Source organism: Erpetoichthys calabaricus, chromosome 1 (genome assembly GCF_900747795.2).
Source record: "Erpetoichthys calabaricus chromosome 1, fErpCal1.3, whole genome shotgun sequence".
Lineage (NCBI taxonomy): Eukaryota > Metazoa > Chordata > Cladistia > Polypteriformes > Polypteridae > Erpetoichthys > Erpetoichthys calabaricus.
This window is the reverse complement of record NC_041394.2, coordinates 272534051-272549526: the sequence shown is the minus strand read 5'-3', so window position 1 is coordinate 272549526 and position 15476 is coordinate 272534051. Positions and strand designations below refer to the sequence as shown.

Here is a 15476-nt window from a genome sequence, read left to right as displayed (position 1 = left end):
TAGCTTCCAGCCCTGGAGGACATTTATAGCACACATTGCCTCAGGAAAGCCACCAGCATCTGCACGGATTCCACTCAGCCATTTGAACTTATTTGAACTTTGAACCTATCTGAACTTCTCCCATCCAGCAAACGCTTCAGAGCCTTTCCTGCATGGACCTCCAAGCTCAGAAGCAGTTTCATCCCAGGAGCTATAAAAGCACTCAATCCATCAAGTGCTCCCTGTAGAACTGTTTGTACTTAGAATTACAATTACCTCACTGTATACTTGCACTACAACTATAATATTGCACAACCTGTGTCAATTTATGAACCATTTGCACTATCTGCACTATATGCACATGTATATTGTACTTATGCTTTCATATTATAAATTTAAATTGTAGTTTATGGAGGAGTTGCATATTGAATCTCATTGTGCCATACAATGACAATAAAGGAATTCAGTTCAATAGAAGAGAGTGTGTATTTGCAGATGATTATCACTGCCTTCTAAGTCAATTTAGATTTCCAAGAGGTATTCTCTTAGAGCTCTGTGCTGTTAGAATACTAAGATTTATACTTGATGTAATTTTAAGATGAAATTCTTTAAAGTATGTATATTAACATTTTGTAGATAAATTGTTAACTTCATTTAAGTGATATATCCATCCATCCATTTTCCAACCCGCTGAATCCAATACACAGGGTCACGGGGGTCTGCTGGAGCCAATCCCAGCCAACACAGGGCACAAGGCGGGAATCAATCCCAGGCAGGGTGCCAACCCACCGCAGGACACACACACACACCAAGCACACACTAGGGCCAATTTAGAATCGCCAATCCACCTAACCAGCATGTCTTTGGACTGTGGGAGGAAACCCATGCAGACACGGGGAGAACATGCAAACTCCACGCAAGGAGGACCCGAGAAGTGAACCCAGGACTCCCAACTGCGAGGCAGCAGCACTACCCACTGCGCCACCGTGCCGCTCTTTAAGTGATATATGCTGTTAATAATTAAACGTGTGGGCATGGTGAATCCATACTGGAACACGCTGACGGGAGCGTGCAGGGAGTGATTGCCTTCATGATATTACAGCTCTCTGAACATTTTAGAATACAAAAAAGTATACTTGATATAATTTTTATGATGAAATGCATTAAAGCATGTATTAAACATGTGGGGGCACAGTGACACAGCAGTAGCGAATGTGAAGACATTTATTGTGTGGCTATTGGTCACGTGGAGGAAGAAAACAGAAGGTCAGGAATTGAGGGTCGGCATGTTTGACAGAAACAGTACGGCTAAAATAAAGAATAAAGAAAGCTCATCCAGAAGTCATCTGTTAAATTCCCAGGACACCTTGCCACAATATCTCTAAAATGTGATTGCAAAAGCAGCAGTACATTCAGTGCAAAGAACATTTATAGCAGTTGTGACGAGGCTCCAAGAGGCTAGATGTATGAATGAGCATCCCACTGGTTTAATTAAAACAATGTGTAAATATTGGGTTAGTGAGCTGGTGGTCGGGGACACAGACACATAATTCAGTAGATGTTCTCCTGAGCAGTAAATGTACTGTATTCTGTATGGTGATCACTGCCTGTGTGTTCCTGTCGACGTAAGAGAAAGCCCATTTAAGAAATATGTACCAATTAACGACTGAGTCAGGGAACACTTATAATACGAAGTATTAGACATGCTTTTTTAGCTAAACCAAAGTTAGTAAGTGGTTCCAGTCCGATTTCTTTGGAAGACCATCATTTAACAAATTTTGTCTCAGTCATAGCTGATATGCATATATAAGGTAAATCATTGTATGATCATAACTTGAGAATAGGATAAGAACATGTACAACATTATATTTATTCTGAATGTTGTAATGATATGATCTGTTTTTTAATTATAGTACAATAAATAATAGTTTATTATCAGACATGGGGAGTAAATTAAAACGTTTAAAAAACTATAATGTGTCAAGCAACACTGAAGGGAATTACACAGCTTTTCAAAACTGTTTTACCTGATCACATTTCGTGAGTTACACTTTTTAATTATACTGTTATGACATAAAACCATTTCAGTTCATGTCTCCTCATATAGATTTGTCTCTTGCTTCCTTGCCTAATGTACTTTTTAAAATAGTAACATAGGTTTCATGTTATTTATATACAGTATGTGTGTGGGTGTGTGTGTGCCTGTGTGTATATATAAATACTTCATTTTTTTTTCTCTTTCATGCCTAGTTGCAATGACCCACATGCTCAAAAACACACTGCTGAGAGCAAATGCCCAGTAAGTATAAAGTATACATTTAATAATTTTATTTGTTATGTTGAATTTCCTCTGGCCCCTGAAATTTTAATAGCGGTTGAAATTTGTGTTCAAAAATGGATGGAATATAGAATGTTTGTTTAGAGAAATCTGAAACTCTCAGATTATTGTATAACTAAGGTTTGAGTCTGGTGCACAAGCACTGAAGTGAAGTGCTGATTTCTTTTATCCTGATGTCTTTTATGTGAACTTGCTGCTTGTGGTCATATGGGTTTTTTGGGGTGGAGTGGGGAAAAAAGAAATGATGCATAGTGAAATTACGGGTTTAGAGAAACGCATTATACAATAATTGAAGTAAAACTAATGTTATTTTTCAGGTTGTTAATGCAGATGAAATGGCAAAGTATGAAATTGATACTGGCGATGATATCAAACTTGTCTCGCCTGAAGAGGTGGCAAAGTTAATTTTTAATAAAATGAAAGGTCAGTAGTATTGGAAATTGCATATTTCTACTGTTACACTAGTCAGGAGTTTTATGGAAAATTGCAAACCTTTAATATCCCTGACAGAAAATTGGCCAGTTTTATTTTTTTAACTGTGTAATATAGCAACTAGCATAGAAAATATTTGAAATATTCCATTTAGTCATGATCTATTAATGTGCCATATGTAGTCAAAAAAGAAAAACAACTTCACTGGCTGATCCAAGCTTTTAAATAAATGTAAATGGTTTGGCTTTTAAGAGTGTTTTCATGCACTGCTGCTTTCATTTAAAAAAATGGAGCAGAAGGAAAGAAGAATGCATGTCCAAAAAGTGGTTTAATGTAATAGATTGCATTTTTTAAATTCAGTAGCACACACCAAAACTGAAATGTATGTCCCTCTCACAATACTCTTTTCTGTTAAAGGTACAAACCATCTTGTCTAAGCTAAGTCTTGAGTATGCAGGAGGTTACATTTTGTGTCTAAAATTTTCTGAAATATTGACCCTTTATAAGATAGACAGCTGATCTCATTAGAAGAGAAAAAAGATAAATTGGTGAATCACTAATCATGAACCCTATCAAAAAAAAATTACCTAAACTAAATACTATGAACATACTTTATAGTTATGTTCCCTTTATTGTACTACTTATTTCTAATGTGTAATTTAATGTTATTGCAGAAACTGCTCAGTCAGCCTTGGGTTCAGATGTCAATGATGCTGTTATTACAGTACCTTTTGAATTTGGAGTAGAGCAGAAAAATGCTCTGAGGTAAGGTTTTGGATACAATATAATTGGATCATGGTGCACTTTTTATGTTAATATATTAAGTAATACAATTTTATTGTGCAGTTTAAAATATATTGTTCCATTTTAATTGTAGAAAGATCAACAGTCCATGGCAAGATTGTGAATACTCTGTCACAGTACATGTATATTTTCTAGTTTCTATGGTTGATAGCTTTTGAGATGGTGGCTGTCAACCAGTAGAAGATACTATACTACAGTATGTCATATTTAAAATACTGTACGGATTTATTTGCCTATATTGGAAAGTGGGTTTAAGGATTATGGGAGCTAGGTACTCTTGGATTACCATACTGTATATGGTACATGCCACTGATGTTATTTTCACAATTAATGAATTATGAATTCTTGAATGTTGAATATATGAAAGTTGATGTTAGACGAGGAAAACGTATTGAACAATTTTCAGTTCATGCATATCAGTAAAGCGTTATGTTAACTAAACATTGTGGAAGGTGCATGCTCCATGTCCTCTTTTCTCAGAGCAGATTCATACTACTTGCAGAAGTATACCTTGGGTTATCAGGATGGTGGCAAACTATATGCTCTGAGGACACATGTGAATACAGCAGCTCCTTGACTAATAACTAATGATTTCTTCTGAGGTTTCTTCTACACAACATTCTCATGGCTGTATTATGTGTGACAGTTCCCTGTGACCTTGAATTGGGCCAAGCAAGTATGGCAGCAATGTGGATGGAAAGTGAATTGTTAAAAAACAAAATTATAATTATTCTTCTTTCTTCTTCATATTTTCCCAATTCTATGTGGGGTCAATGTTGTTGATCAGCCTTCTCCAGTCAAGCCCTTTTCCTTCAGATCTTCTTTTAACTCCAGTTTGGCCTCTCTGCCTGTACTTCCATTCCTATAACTCTTTTGCCCATATATTCATTGCCTTTCCTCATCACATGTCCATACCACTTAACATTCTTTTCTATACTTTCTTAAATATCTCTCCCAGTTTTGTTTCACCTCTGATTGTCTCATTTTGTTTTTCTGTCCTTTTTTTGTAACTCCACTCATCCATATCAACATTCTAATTTCTGGCACATCTAACGTCTTCTGTTGCACTCCTTTTACTGCCCATGCCTCAGCTCCATACATCATTGCTGGTCTTACGACCATCCTAAAAATGTTACTTTTAACTTTCGCCTTAATTCATTGCTCATACGATACTCCTGATACCTTCTTCCAATTGTTCCATCCACACTGCTCTCCCATGGGTTATCTCAGCATCTAGTTTTCCATCTTGGATGCCTACTTATTCTAGATATTTATATGTATCCACTCTTGTCAACTGCTCTCCCTGCTGGCTAACCTCTGAGTCTTGATCATTATTAAGCCACATATATTCTGTCATCTTCCTGTTTATCTTCATCATTCTATCTCCCAAAGCCCTTCTGCCTTCTTCCAACTTCCTCTCCACTTCCTCTTTTCTCATGCTACACAACACAATGTCATCAGCAAAAAGCATGCACCAAGATGATTGGTCTTTTATCATATTATTAAAAACCAGAATTGCTATTTACAATTTGGTTATTAGTGAACAAGCATGAAGGTTTCATTATGTTAATGCAATCCGTTTTGTCATTGCAATCTGATTTCTCTGCAGAGAGTCATGACTTAAGATGCCAAACAGTAATTTTTAAATAGTTTGTTTTATGCCAGAAAGAAAATAGATTATGAAATGAGATTATAAAAATCATAATCAGTACCCTTCATTTTATTAGCCTTGCATCAGAGCATTAACCAAAAATATTATAAAATGCAGTTAGAGATGTATGACAATATCATACATATAAGAGATGCTTCCTTTAATAGTAATATTGCTGCTACATAAATATTTAAATGAGTAAACAACTTAACTATCAATTGGTTGTTTGCTTATGCATTATAAAATGCACAGTACACTAGATAAACCAAACCAAAGAACTGTATCAGCAAGCAACTAATGTGGTAAGCAAAAAATATTAAAATATACTTCACCAAAATACGCCAAAGAGGCACATACAGTATTTTAAACAGGAAGGGTTACTTCTTTGGTTAGTTCATGATCAAATATTTATTAGTCCATGGGACTTAACTAAATTACTTCTACCTAAGATGTCATAGATAACATATGAAAGCAGAAGTCAACTCTGAACAGGACACCAGCTCATGGCAGTGTGTTCATGGTATTCTTTCAAATTCCTTTTTGAGTCTTCAAAAGCATTTAGGACTGTACAATATAAAAAAATGTTCATTGTGAAATTGGGAAAGGCTTTCTTTTTTAAGTAGATTTTTTTGCTTGGATGGTTTTTATTTCAAATGATTTAACCAGCACAATGTTACATTTATTTGTTAGGCATGCAGCCGAGGCAGCTGGCTTTAACGTTTTACGATTAATACATGAACCCTCAGCAGCACTTCTTGCATATGGCATTGCCCAGGACACACCAAGTGGAAAAAGGTAATTGTTAATCATTGTTATACATTTTAATAGTTCTGACTATTAAAACAAGAATTGAAACTTTAAAAAAAGATGTAAAAATGGGTAATCTAACATTTCAGGTCTAATTTTTTTTTTTTTAAGTTTCATTGTTAGTTCTGACTGTTTTGAAATTTAAAATATTTTTCAAATGAATCTGTCTAGTGCAGGATTTCTTTTGGATATAAAACTGCTTTGTAGCTTTTTGAAGGTTACCTTTACCAAGAACTAGTGGAATCCTAGACTGCTGTACGCATTTCTAAAGCATAGCAAGCTGATTTGGTCCTACGGAGTACAGACTTAGCTGCTTATTTATTTTGTACATCATTACATATACAGTATGTACATTCAAACACAACTTTTTGTACTGTGTTTGTTTATTTGTCAGTGTGGTTTAAAGTTGTCAGTACTGTGCTAAATTTGCATTAAACAAGCTTCGTTCTTTTCTTCCTTCACTTTGTGAGCTAAAGGCAAACAACTCTTTCCTGTGTTCTCTTTATTCTATTCTCTTTAAACGCATTAAAATGGTTGCATTAGTGGCATATATTTAAATAATGGACTTTTATGGCTATTTACTGGAAATGTCAGATTAAATACTGCTAGGAATAAAGATGCAGGCATATAAATATTACAGTACTTTTGTTTTAAAGTAGATTGATTTATGTCCATTTGCTTTTATTTGCTTGTGTTTAATAAAAGTTCAGCCTTGATGGGACATTGTGACTCTATGCAAATTGTTTATTTGTTGTATTTGTTTGAAAATAATCTTTATACTTGTATATAGTGCAGTTGCTATCCTTACTTTTCATAGCTTTTTTTTTTTTTTTTTTTTTTTTAATCCTAGAATTTATTTTTGTCTATGTTGCCCACCCCATTCAGATTTCTTTTAGGAACCATTACCAGCATTCATGAAAATGCATTGTAGGTTGGTGTTTACAGCAGATATGCGTGGATTCTTATACTACTTGGTATACTACTTGGTGTTTTTGTACAAAGACAGGAGAAGCATCAAGTTTTACATACACAATAATTATTATTTCCAATTAGCATAATGGAAAGTTCTCAGTCTTTGGAAAATGTTGTTTTCAAGAAAAAGCAAAATTCTTATTTGCATTTTAAGTTATATTAGAAATAGATGTGCAGTTTTAAATATTTCTGTCTGTCCAAATAAGTAGGCCAGTTTGGATTTGCAAAGTAACCTAATATGTATGTCTTGGAAAACATGCAAACTGTCCAGTCATAGCACAGTGAGATGCAGCAGTGTTAGTAACTAAGGCACCACTCTGCCCTTTATATACATTTATTTAGTGTAACATTAAATCTATGGCGCTGAATAAAAACATCTGCGTTATTAATTTGTCCTTTTTAAAAAAAAATGTATCCATTCCACTAGTGGTGGCATGCTCTTTTATACTTGTGATAATTACATTGCATTGTAATCAATATGGATTTGTATTAATGAAATAGCATTGCTAGACATCTTTGACATTTTATTTTATATTTTACATTAATCATTGTGCTACATGATTTAAAAAGTTTTATATAATGTTTTTAATATTACAAATACAAAAGGCTACCACTCAATAAATAAGCTTGAACACAGTTCATACTAAGGACATCAGTAAAATGTTGCATTATGGAGCATTGGACACTTGTAAAAAAAAAAAAAAAAAAAAAAAAAGAGAGAAATGCATACTCACGGATGAGATAAATCACAAAGATAAAACATACCATAATAGACCCATAGTTAATATGAAAAGAATGTAGACAGTTCACTTGAATGCCTGTCCTTTTTTTGTGCTGAATGAGAACTTGTTTTCTTGGAAAAAGTTTTGGCGGTGATGTATGAAACTGTTGAGTGTAATATGCTTTAATGCCCTATCCCATCACTAAGTGGTATCACCTTGCCAAATGTTAAAGTGGTATCCAAGAGACCAAAATAAATTAAAATAGATGTAATTGCCAAAACTGTCAATAAATGTATATGCAGTCCTGCCGTGGAAAAAGCAGGTTCACAGAATAGCTGGTTAGACATTTCTAGGATAATATCTGCCAGCATTAAATGCTTTTAAGATGTTTTAACAGACTGGGTAACAAATCATTTTGAATGAAAAAAATGAACAAATGTTCCATCAGTTTTTAACATAGGTAATTCTACAGTCTCAAATAAACAATATTCTTTGACATTAAGTCCAATTTTGGACATAAGACCTGCTATTGTACATTAGTAGTAAGTCAGTTGAGCGTACAGTATGTGGACACTTGACCATCATGTCTTTATCAGATTGTTGGAAATCTCATTCCAGAACTGTGGGTATTAATATGGAGTTGCCCCAAACAATCCTGCCCCACCCTCCAAAAGATTTGCAGCTGTAACATGGTCCACTCTTCTGGAAAGGCTTTCCACAAGATTTTCATGTATGTCTGTAGGAATTTGTGGCCATTCAGCCAAAAGACCATTTGTGAGGTCAGGTACTGATGTTGAACGAGAAGACCTGGCTCTCAATCAGCGTTCCAATTCATCCCAAAGGTGTTCTCTAGGGTTGAAGTCCGGGATCTGTGCACACCACTCGAGTTCCTACATGTGTTTATGAAACTGGCTTCATGGACTGAGGCAAAGTCATGCTGGAAGTGCCCAATTGTTTACAATGCCTTTGTATGCTGTAGTATTAATAGTACCCTTCACTGGAACCAAGAAGCCTAGCACAAACCCTAACCAGCTTCCCCAGGCCATTATCCCTCCTCCACCAAATTTTATAGTAGGCACAACACAGTCCAGAAGGCAGCATTCTCTTGGTATGTGCCAATTCCAGTTTCATCCATCAGACTGTCAAATAATGAAGCTTGTGCCATCACTCCAAAGAACATGTTTCCACTGCTCCAGAGTCCAACAGCAGTGTGCTTTACACCACTCCAATTGAAACTTGGAACTGCACATCATGATCTTAAGCTTTTGTGCTGCTGCTCAGCCATGGAAAACCATTTCATGAAGCTACAGACAAACAGTTTTTGTGCTGATGCTGCTTGCAGAGTTTTGTGACTCTGGTGTAGGTGATGCAACAGAGAACAGACAATTTGTATGTGCTACGTGCTTCAGCACTTGATAGATAGATAGATAGATAGATAGATAGATAGATAGATAGATAGATAGATAGAATTCTTTATTGTCATTATGCATACACATAACAACTTTTTTTTTTTTGGTAGGACTCGGCTTCAAGGCAGAATACTTAAATACACAATACATTATAAATAATAAAAAAATCATAATAAGTATAAAAGACAGCAGCAATAAAACATTATCAAGTCCAGACATTTCCTGAGAAAAACTTTTTCCTGATGTCCTACTAAGTGAATTTGCATGGTGTACCACTTTGTTGCTGAGCTTTTGTTACTCCTAGACTCTTCCACTTCACAACAATAGCACTTAACAATTGAATGGGGTAGGTCTAGGAGAGCAGGAATTTCACATAATGATTTGTGGCAACAGTGGTTTCCTATGCCAGCGCCTGTTTAAACCCACTGAGCTCTTCGGTGCGACCCATTCTACTACCAGTGTTTGGTCAATGGAGATTACGTGGCTAGGTGTTTGATTTTATTACAATGTTAACAATGGGTGTTGCTCAAACACCTGAACACATTCATTTTGCTGAGGGGGGATTGTGTCTACATACTACTGTCCATATAGTGTATTTTTCAGCGGCACCTTTTAAAATGGGTTTGGCTCACAGAATGCAGGTAATAAATAAACCAAACAAGTTCTGTTATTGTGGGAGTTTGCCACTACATTCTGTCACCATGCTTAAGTGGCCCATTGTTCTTGGGTTCATTGCTGATACTGTTATTTTGGAGCATCACAACAGGAAATACAAGATTCCTACAATACCTTTCCTCTGATGCCAAAATACCAACCTTTTTAAGTCTTCATTACTAGTCATTCAACATAATGGATCTATCGGTGAACACTGATTTAGAATTGTGGCTACTCCCATCTCCTAACGTTTAACATGAACATTTAAACTGCACATGAATACCAATCTTTTCTCCTTCATGTTTTATGTCAGCTATGCGTGTTTGTATATTATGCTCTGATACTTGTGTGTAAATTATAATATGCTCATTGCACTGCACTTGCCTATCAACTTTAAACTTTGTTATTCATTTGTATTGCACTTTGTGTTTTGAATTGTTTGCTTGTACGCTTTGTAAAACACTTAGGCATACCTGTATTATGCTTTGTGAAATGTGCTATATAAAATTAAGTTTGATAGATAAATGTTACAAATGTTTTGGACAGTTGATGCAAACTTACAGCCTCTTTGTTTTATTCTGTAGTCATGCTTTAGTATACAAGCTTGGAGGAACTTCCCTTTCGGTTACACTGATTGAAGTTAACAGTGGGATATACAGAGTCCTTGCCACGCAGACCGACGATAGCATTGGAGGGGAGTGTTTTACAGAAGCCCTGGCTCAGCATTTAGCATCTGAATTTCAGAGGCAAGTACTCTACATCCACAGTGTATCTGTGTCCCTTTGTACTTGTTGCCACTTTAAAACTTTTTTTAAGATCTAATATTTTATGGAGTTATTTCTCAGTGTTGTTTTTGGTGTAACCTACGGTATGTGGCAGCTGGTTTTACTGGTATCCACGTTTTTAATCTTAACTCCATACCTAGCTTACCTAAAAATATATACAGTTGGTCATTTAAATTTGTAATATGGGCCTTTTAGAGTATAGTTTGTATTAATCGTTAACATTTGTCTTTAGTTTATTTGATCAACTCATATTAGGTAGTAAACCCATAAAAATTATACTATAGCTTTTCTTATATTTATTTAACAAATAAAATAGTTTTTTTTTTTCCGTTTGATGCTCATCAACTTTGCTGCAAACCAGTTTAAAAGATTAAACTACATGTTTTCCATGTCAAATGATTAATATAACACTTAACAGGTCTTGTTTCCAATCCTTCAAACCTTCTTATACGTATTCCTTACTTTTCTTTTTTTAATAATTTTCCCCAGAGTACTCAAATTTATTACCATGCTTTTTATTTGGAAGACAATATGGCATTTATTTATGTTAAAATAATTAAAAAAAAGAACATTTGAAGGTTGGTACAAATCTATTATATCTGCTTTAGCCATTCTCTTTCATTCCAGTCTGATGATGTTACATTGTTTACTCCCCAATGATCAAATACATTTGTTGCCTCCCATAATCTCAAAGAAACAAGTTCTCCTCCATCTAAATCCATGTTGACTGTCCGCTATCACACCAGTATTAGATAGCTGGTTCTCCATCCTCTTTAATAATCCCTTTCATTAGTTTGCCTTTAATGAGCTAGTCTGTTAATGTTTAGGAATTTCCCCACCATTAATAATACAATACAATACAATTTATTTTTGTATAGCCCAAAATCACACAAGAAGTGCCGCAATGGGCTTTAACCTGCCTCTTAATAAGTTACTTGATTCTTAATGACACTGTGGTTTCTTTCATCTTGATTGATTTGCACTTCTGTATCTTTTTTCTTTTTCATGAGCATTGTGTTAAACTTTGTCTTGTTGAGATAAAAACAATTACTTTGTCACATAAAATCTTCTCTGTCTGTAAGAGCGTATACACTTCTGAGCTCAGCCTGTGTCCTTAGATGGTTTGTTAATCATAAACTTCTCAGCAAGCTTCAGGCTGTAATTTTAATGGAGAATAGTTGTCAGACAAATGTGGAAAGCCATGTAAAAATGTTATACTACAAAAAGTTGTGAAAATGAGCCTTATTTATATTGAGTGTTACCGTGGGATTAAGTCACCATCACAGTGTTGTGTCAAACTGTGTATCATTGATATTCAGTGTGGACAACACAATTTGGACTGCAGTATTTGCAGCTTGGAGTGAAACAGTTTGAATGTTTTTTGTCAGTAGGCATTATTAAGGTGATGGCAGACTTTGAGGGTGATGTGGGATAGTCTTGGGGTGTTTTTGTTTTTAATTATATATTTGAACAGTGTATTTCCATAAATATTGTTAAAGGTGTAAGAGCAGAGTGAAGAATAACATTTAATGGGTGTCGTCTAGACTTTGACCCTCTCACAGCCTCATATGATGATGCTTTCTGGCATTTTTGTATTCATTCATTTACATGTTATTGGTTGGCAGAGTGAAAAAGTGTCTCCTGTATAATGATGACATGTTAGTTCTAAATGTATTGCCAGCATTTTTAATTTAGTTTTGACTTTGATGTACAGGGGCTATTTACAACAACAGTTTTAAAATGAGAAAAATATTTCCAGAAAGAAAGAGTACCCCAATTTGTTCAATTATGTGTTCCTACTCCTAGATTAGAAGTTAATGAGAGAGCAGTTGCTTTGAACTAACAGGAATTAAACTTTGTTAAATTAACTTGAAGGCATCCACAGTAGGTACAATATTTTGCTGATTTCATAAACAACAGTCATTTATATAAATTGATAAGCTGTTGGATGTTTCTAAGAATGTCTGGTTAAAATTTTGAAAAACGTTAATTACAGTTGTGCCCTTTCACAAAAATGAAACAACCTTTTTCTTTTACTATAGATCATTTAAGCACGATATACGAGGAAATCCAAGAGCAATGATGAAGTTAATGAACAGTGCTGAAACTGCAAAGCATTCTTTGTCGACGCTAGGAAGTTCCAATTGCTTTGTGGACTCTCTCTATGACGGGATGGACTTTGATTGCAATGTGTCCAGGTAAATGTGAACGGTAATGTAAACTAGCTCAAGAAACTATAGAATAATCTGTTATGATACTCACTTTGTGTCTTACTGCAGGGCTAGATTTGAACTTCTGTGCTCATCACTCTTCAATAAGAGCATTCAACCAGTTGTTAGTCTTTTGGAACAAGTCGGTTTTTCAATGGGTGACATCAGTAAGGTAAGAAGTAAAATCCAGTTTCTGGAAACACTGCTGACAGCAATATCTCCTAGAATTATATAGTTTTTAGAAGGCTGGTTTTAGATAACAAGCTCATACCTATCTCCCATGTTAACATTGCTTATTCAAACAACAACTCCACAAAACAAGTACGTAGCCCATACATGGCCACATGGTTCATAAAGGCAGTGCTGTTAGTGCACAGCAGGAAAAATATTGTGCATATCAAACCAAAAAATTAAGCAGGATACCAACTACAGTGCATCCGGAAAGTATTCACAGTGCATCACTTTTTCCACATTTTGTTATGTTACAGCCTTATTCCAAAATGGATTCAATTCATTTTTTTCCTCAGAATTCTACACACAACACCCCAAAATGACAACGTGAAAAAAGTTTACTTGAGGTTTTTGCAAAATTATTAAAAATAAAAAATTGAGAAAGCACATGTACATAAGTATTCACAGCCTTTGCCATGAAGCTTAAAATTGAGCTCCGGTGCATCCTGTTTCCCCTGATCATCCTTGAGATGTTTCTGCAGCTTAATTGGAGTCCACCTGTGGTAAATTCAGTTGATTGGACATGATTTGGAAAGGCACACACCTGTCTAAATAAGGTCCCACAGTTGACAGTTCATGTCAGAGCACACACCATGCGTGAAGTCAAAGGAATTGTCTATAGACCTCCGAGACAGGATTGTCTCGAGGCACAAATCTGGGGAAGGTTACAGAAAAATGTCTGCTGCTTTGAAGGTCCCAATGAGCACAGTGGCCTCCCATCATCCATAATTCGAAGAAGTTCGAAACCACCAGCACTCTTCCTAGAGCTGGCCCGGCCATCTAAACTGAGCGATCGGGGGAGAAGGGCCTTAGTCAGGGAGGTGACCAAGAACCCGATGGTCACTCTGTCAGAGCTCCAGAGGTCCTCTGTGGAGAGAGGAGAACCTTCCAGAAGGACAACCATCTCTGCAGCAATCCACCAATCAGGCCTGTATGGTAGAGTGGCCAGACGGAAGCCACTCCTTAGTAAAAGACACATGGCAGCCCGCCTGGAGTTTGCCAAAAGGCACCTGAAGGACTCTCAGACCATGAGAAAGAAAATTCTCTGGTCTGATGAGACAAAGATTGAACTCTTTGGTGTGAATGCCAGGCATCACGTTTGGAGGAAACCAGGCACCGCTCATCACCAGGCCAATTCCATCCCTACAGTGAAGCATGGTGGTGGCAACATCATGCTGTGGGGATGTTTTTCAGCAACAGGGACTGGGAGACGAGTCAGGATAAAGGGAAAGATGACTGCAACAATGTACAGACATATCCTGGATGAAAACCTGCTCCATAGTGCTCTTGACCTCAGACTGGGGCGACGGTTCATCTTTCAGCAGGACAATGACCCAAGCACACAGCCAAGATATCAAAGGAGTGGCTTCAGGACAACTCGAATGTCCTTGAGTGGCCCAGCCAGAGCCCAGACTTGAATCCAGTTGAACATCTCTGGAGAGATCTTAAAATGGCTATGCACCAACGCTTCCCATCCAACCTGATGGAGCTTGAGAGGTGCTGCAAAGAGGAATGGGCGAAACTGGCCAAGGATAGGTGTGCCAAGCTTGTGGCATCATATTCAAAAAGACTTGAAGCTGTAATTGCTGCCAAAGGTGCATCGACAAAGTATTGAGCAAAGGCTGTGAATACTTATATACATGTGATTTCTCAGTTTTTTTATTTTTAATAAATTTGCAAAAACCTCAAGTAAACATTTTTCATGTTGTAATTATGGGGTGTTGTGTGTAGAATTCTTAGTAAAAAAATGAATATAATCCATTTTGGAATAAGGCTGTAACATAACAAAATGTGGAAAAAGTGATGCGCTGTGAATACTTTCCAGATGCACTGTATATCCACATAGCAGTGTTGGTCACAACATCCATCCATCCATCCATTTTCCAACCCGCTGAATCCAAACACAGGGTCACGGGGGTCTGCTGGAGCCAATCCCAGCCAACACAGGGCGCGAGGCAGGGAACCAATCCCGGGCAGGGCGCCAACCCACCGCAGGACACACACACACACAGAATCGCCAATCGACCTAACCTGCATGTCTTTGGACTGTGGGAGGAAACCGGAGTGCCCGGAGGAAACCCACGCAGACACGGGGAGAACAAGCAAACTCCACGCAGGGAGGACCCAGGAAGCGAACCCGGGTCTCCTTACTGCAAGGCAGCAGCGCTACCACTGCGCCACCGTGCCGCCCTTGGTCACAACATAATTTTCACTAACATTTACAAAAAATGTTTTCTTATGTAATGGTGTTTGGCTGTCTATCCTCTGCCTGAGTGCAGAATTTTTGACAAGTACATACATGGCATACTGGTTTTTTTTCCAGTATTCATGACCCCCTATCCAAGGTCTATATATTGAACCAGTAAAACATTTATGGTGGTTTTTTTTTCCCTGCGTTATTGTGAATTTTACCATTGAAAGTTTCTGGGTATAAGTCTTTTTTTCCTGCAATATTTTTATTTCCCAGTGTTAATTGTTATGT

The 15476-nt window shown here is 36.6% G+C and overlaps 1 protein-coding gene across 1 annotated transcript in view; it reads left to right on the top strand.

Moving 5' to 3' along the window:
- The window catches only part of hspa14 (heat shock protein 14), a 36386-nt gene that overhangs the window by 13068 nt on the left and 7842 nt on the right, over positions 1 to 15476 (top strand). The window contains exons 4-10 of the mRNA XM_028815091.2: positions 2230 to 2278; positions 2635 to 2740; positions 3424 to 3514; positions 5895 to 5999; positions 10353 to 10514; positions 12596 to 12751; positions 12833 to 12935. Coding sequence (XP_028670924.1) covers positions 2230 to 2278; positions 2635 to 2740; positions 3424 to 3514; positions 5895 to 5999; positions 10353 to 10514; positions 12596 to 12751; positions 12833 to 12935 — 772 coding nt within the window. The remainder of the gene's footprint in view (positions 1 to 2229; positions 2279 to 2634; positions 2741 to 3423; positions 3515 to 5894; positions 6000 to 10352; positions 10515 to 12595; positions 12752 to 12832; positions 12936 to 15476) is intronic.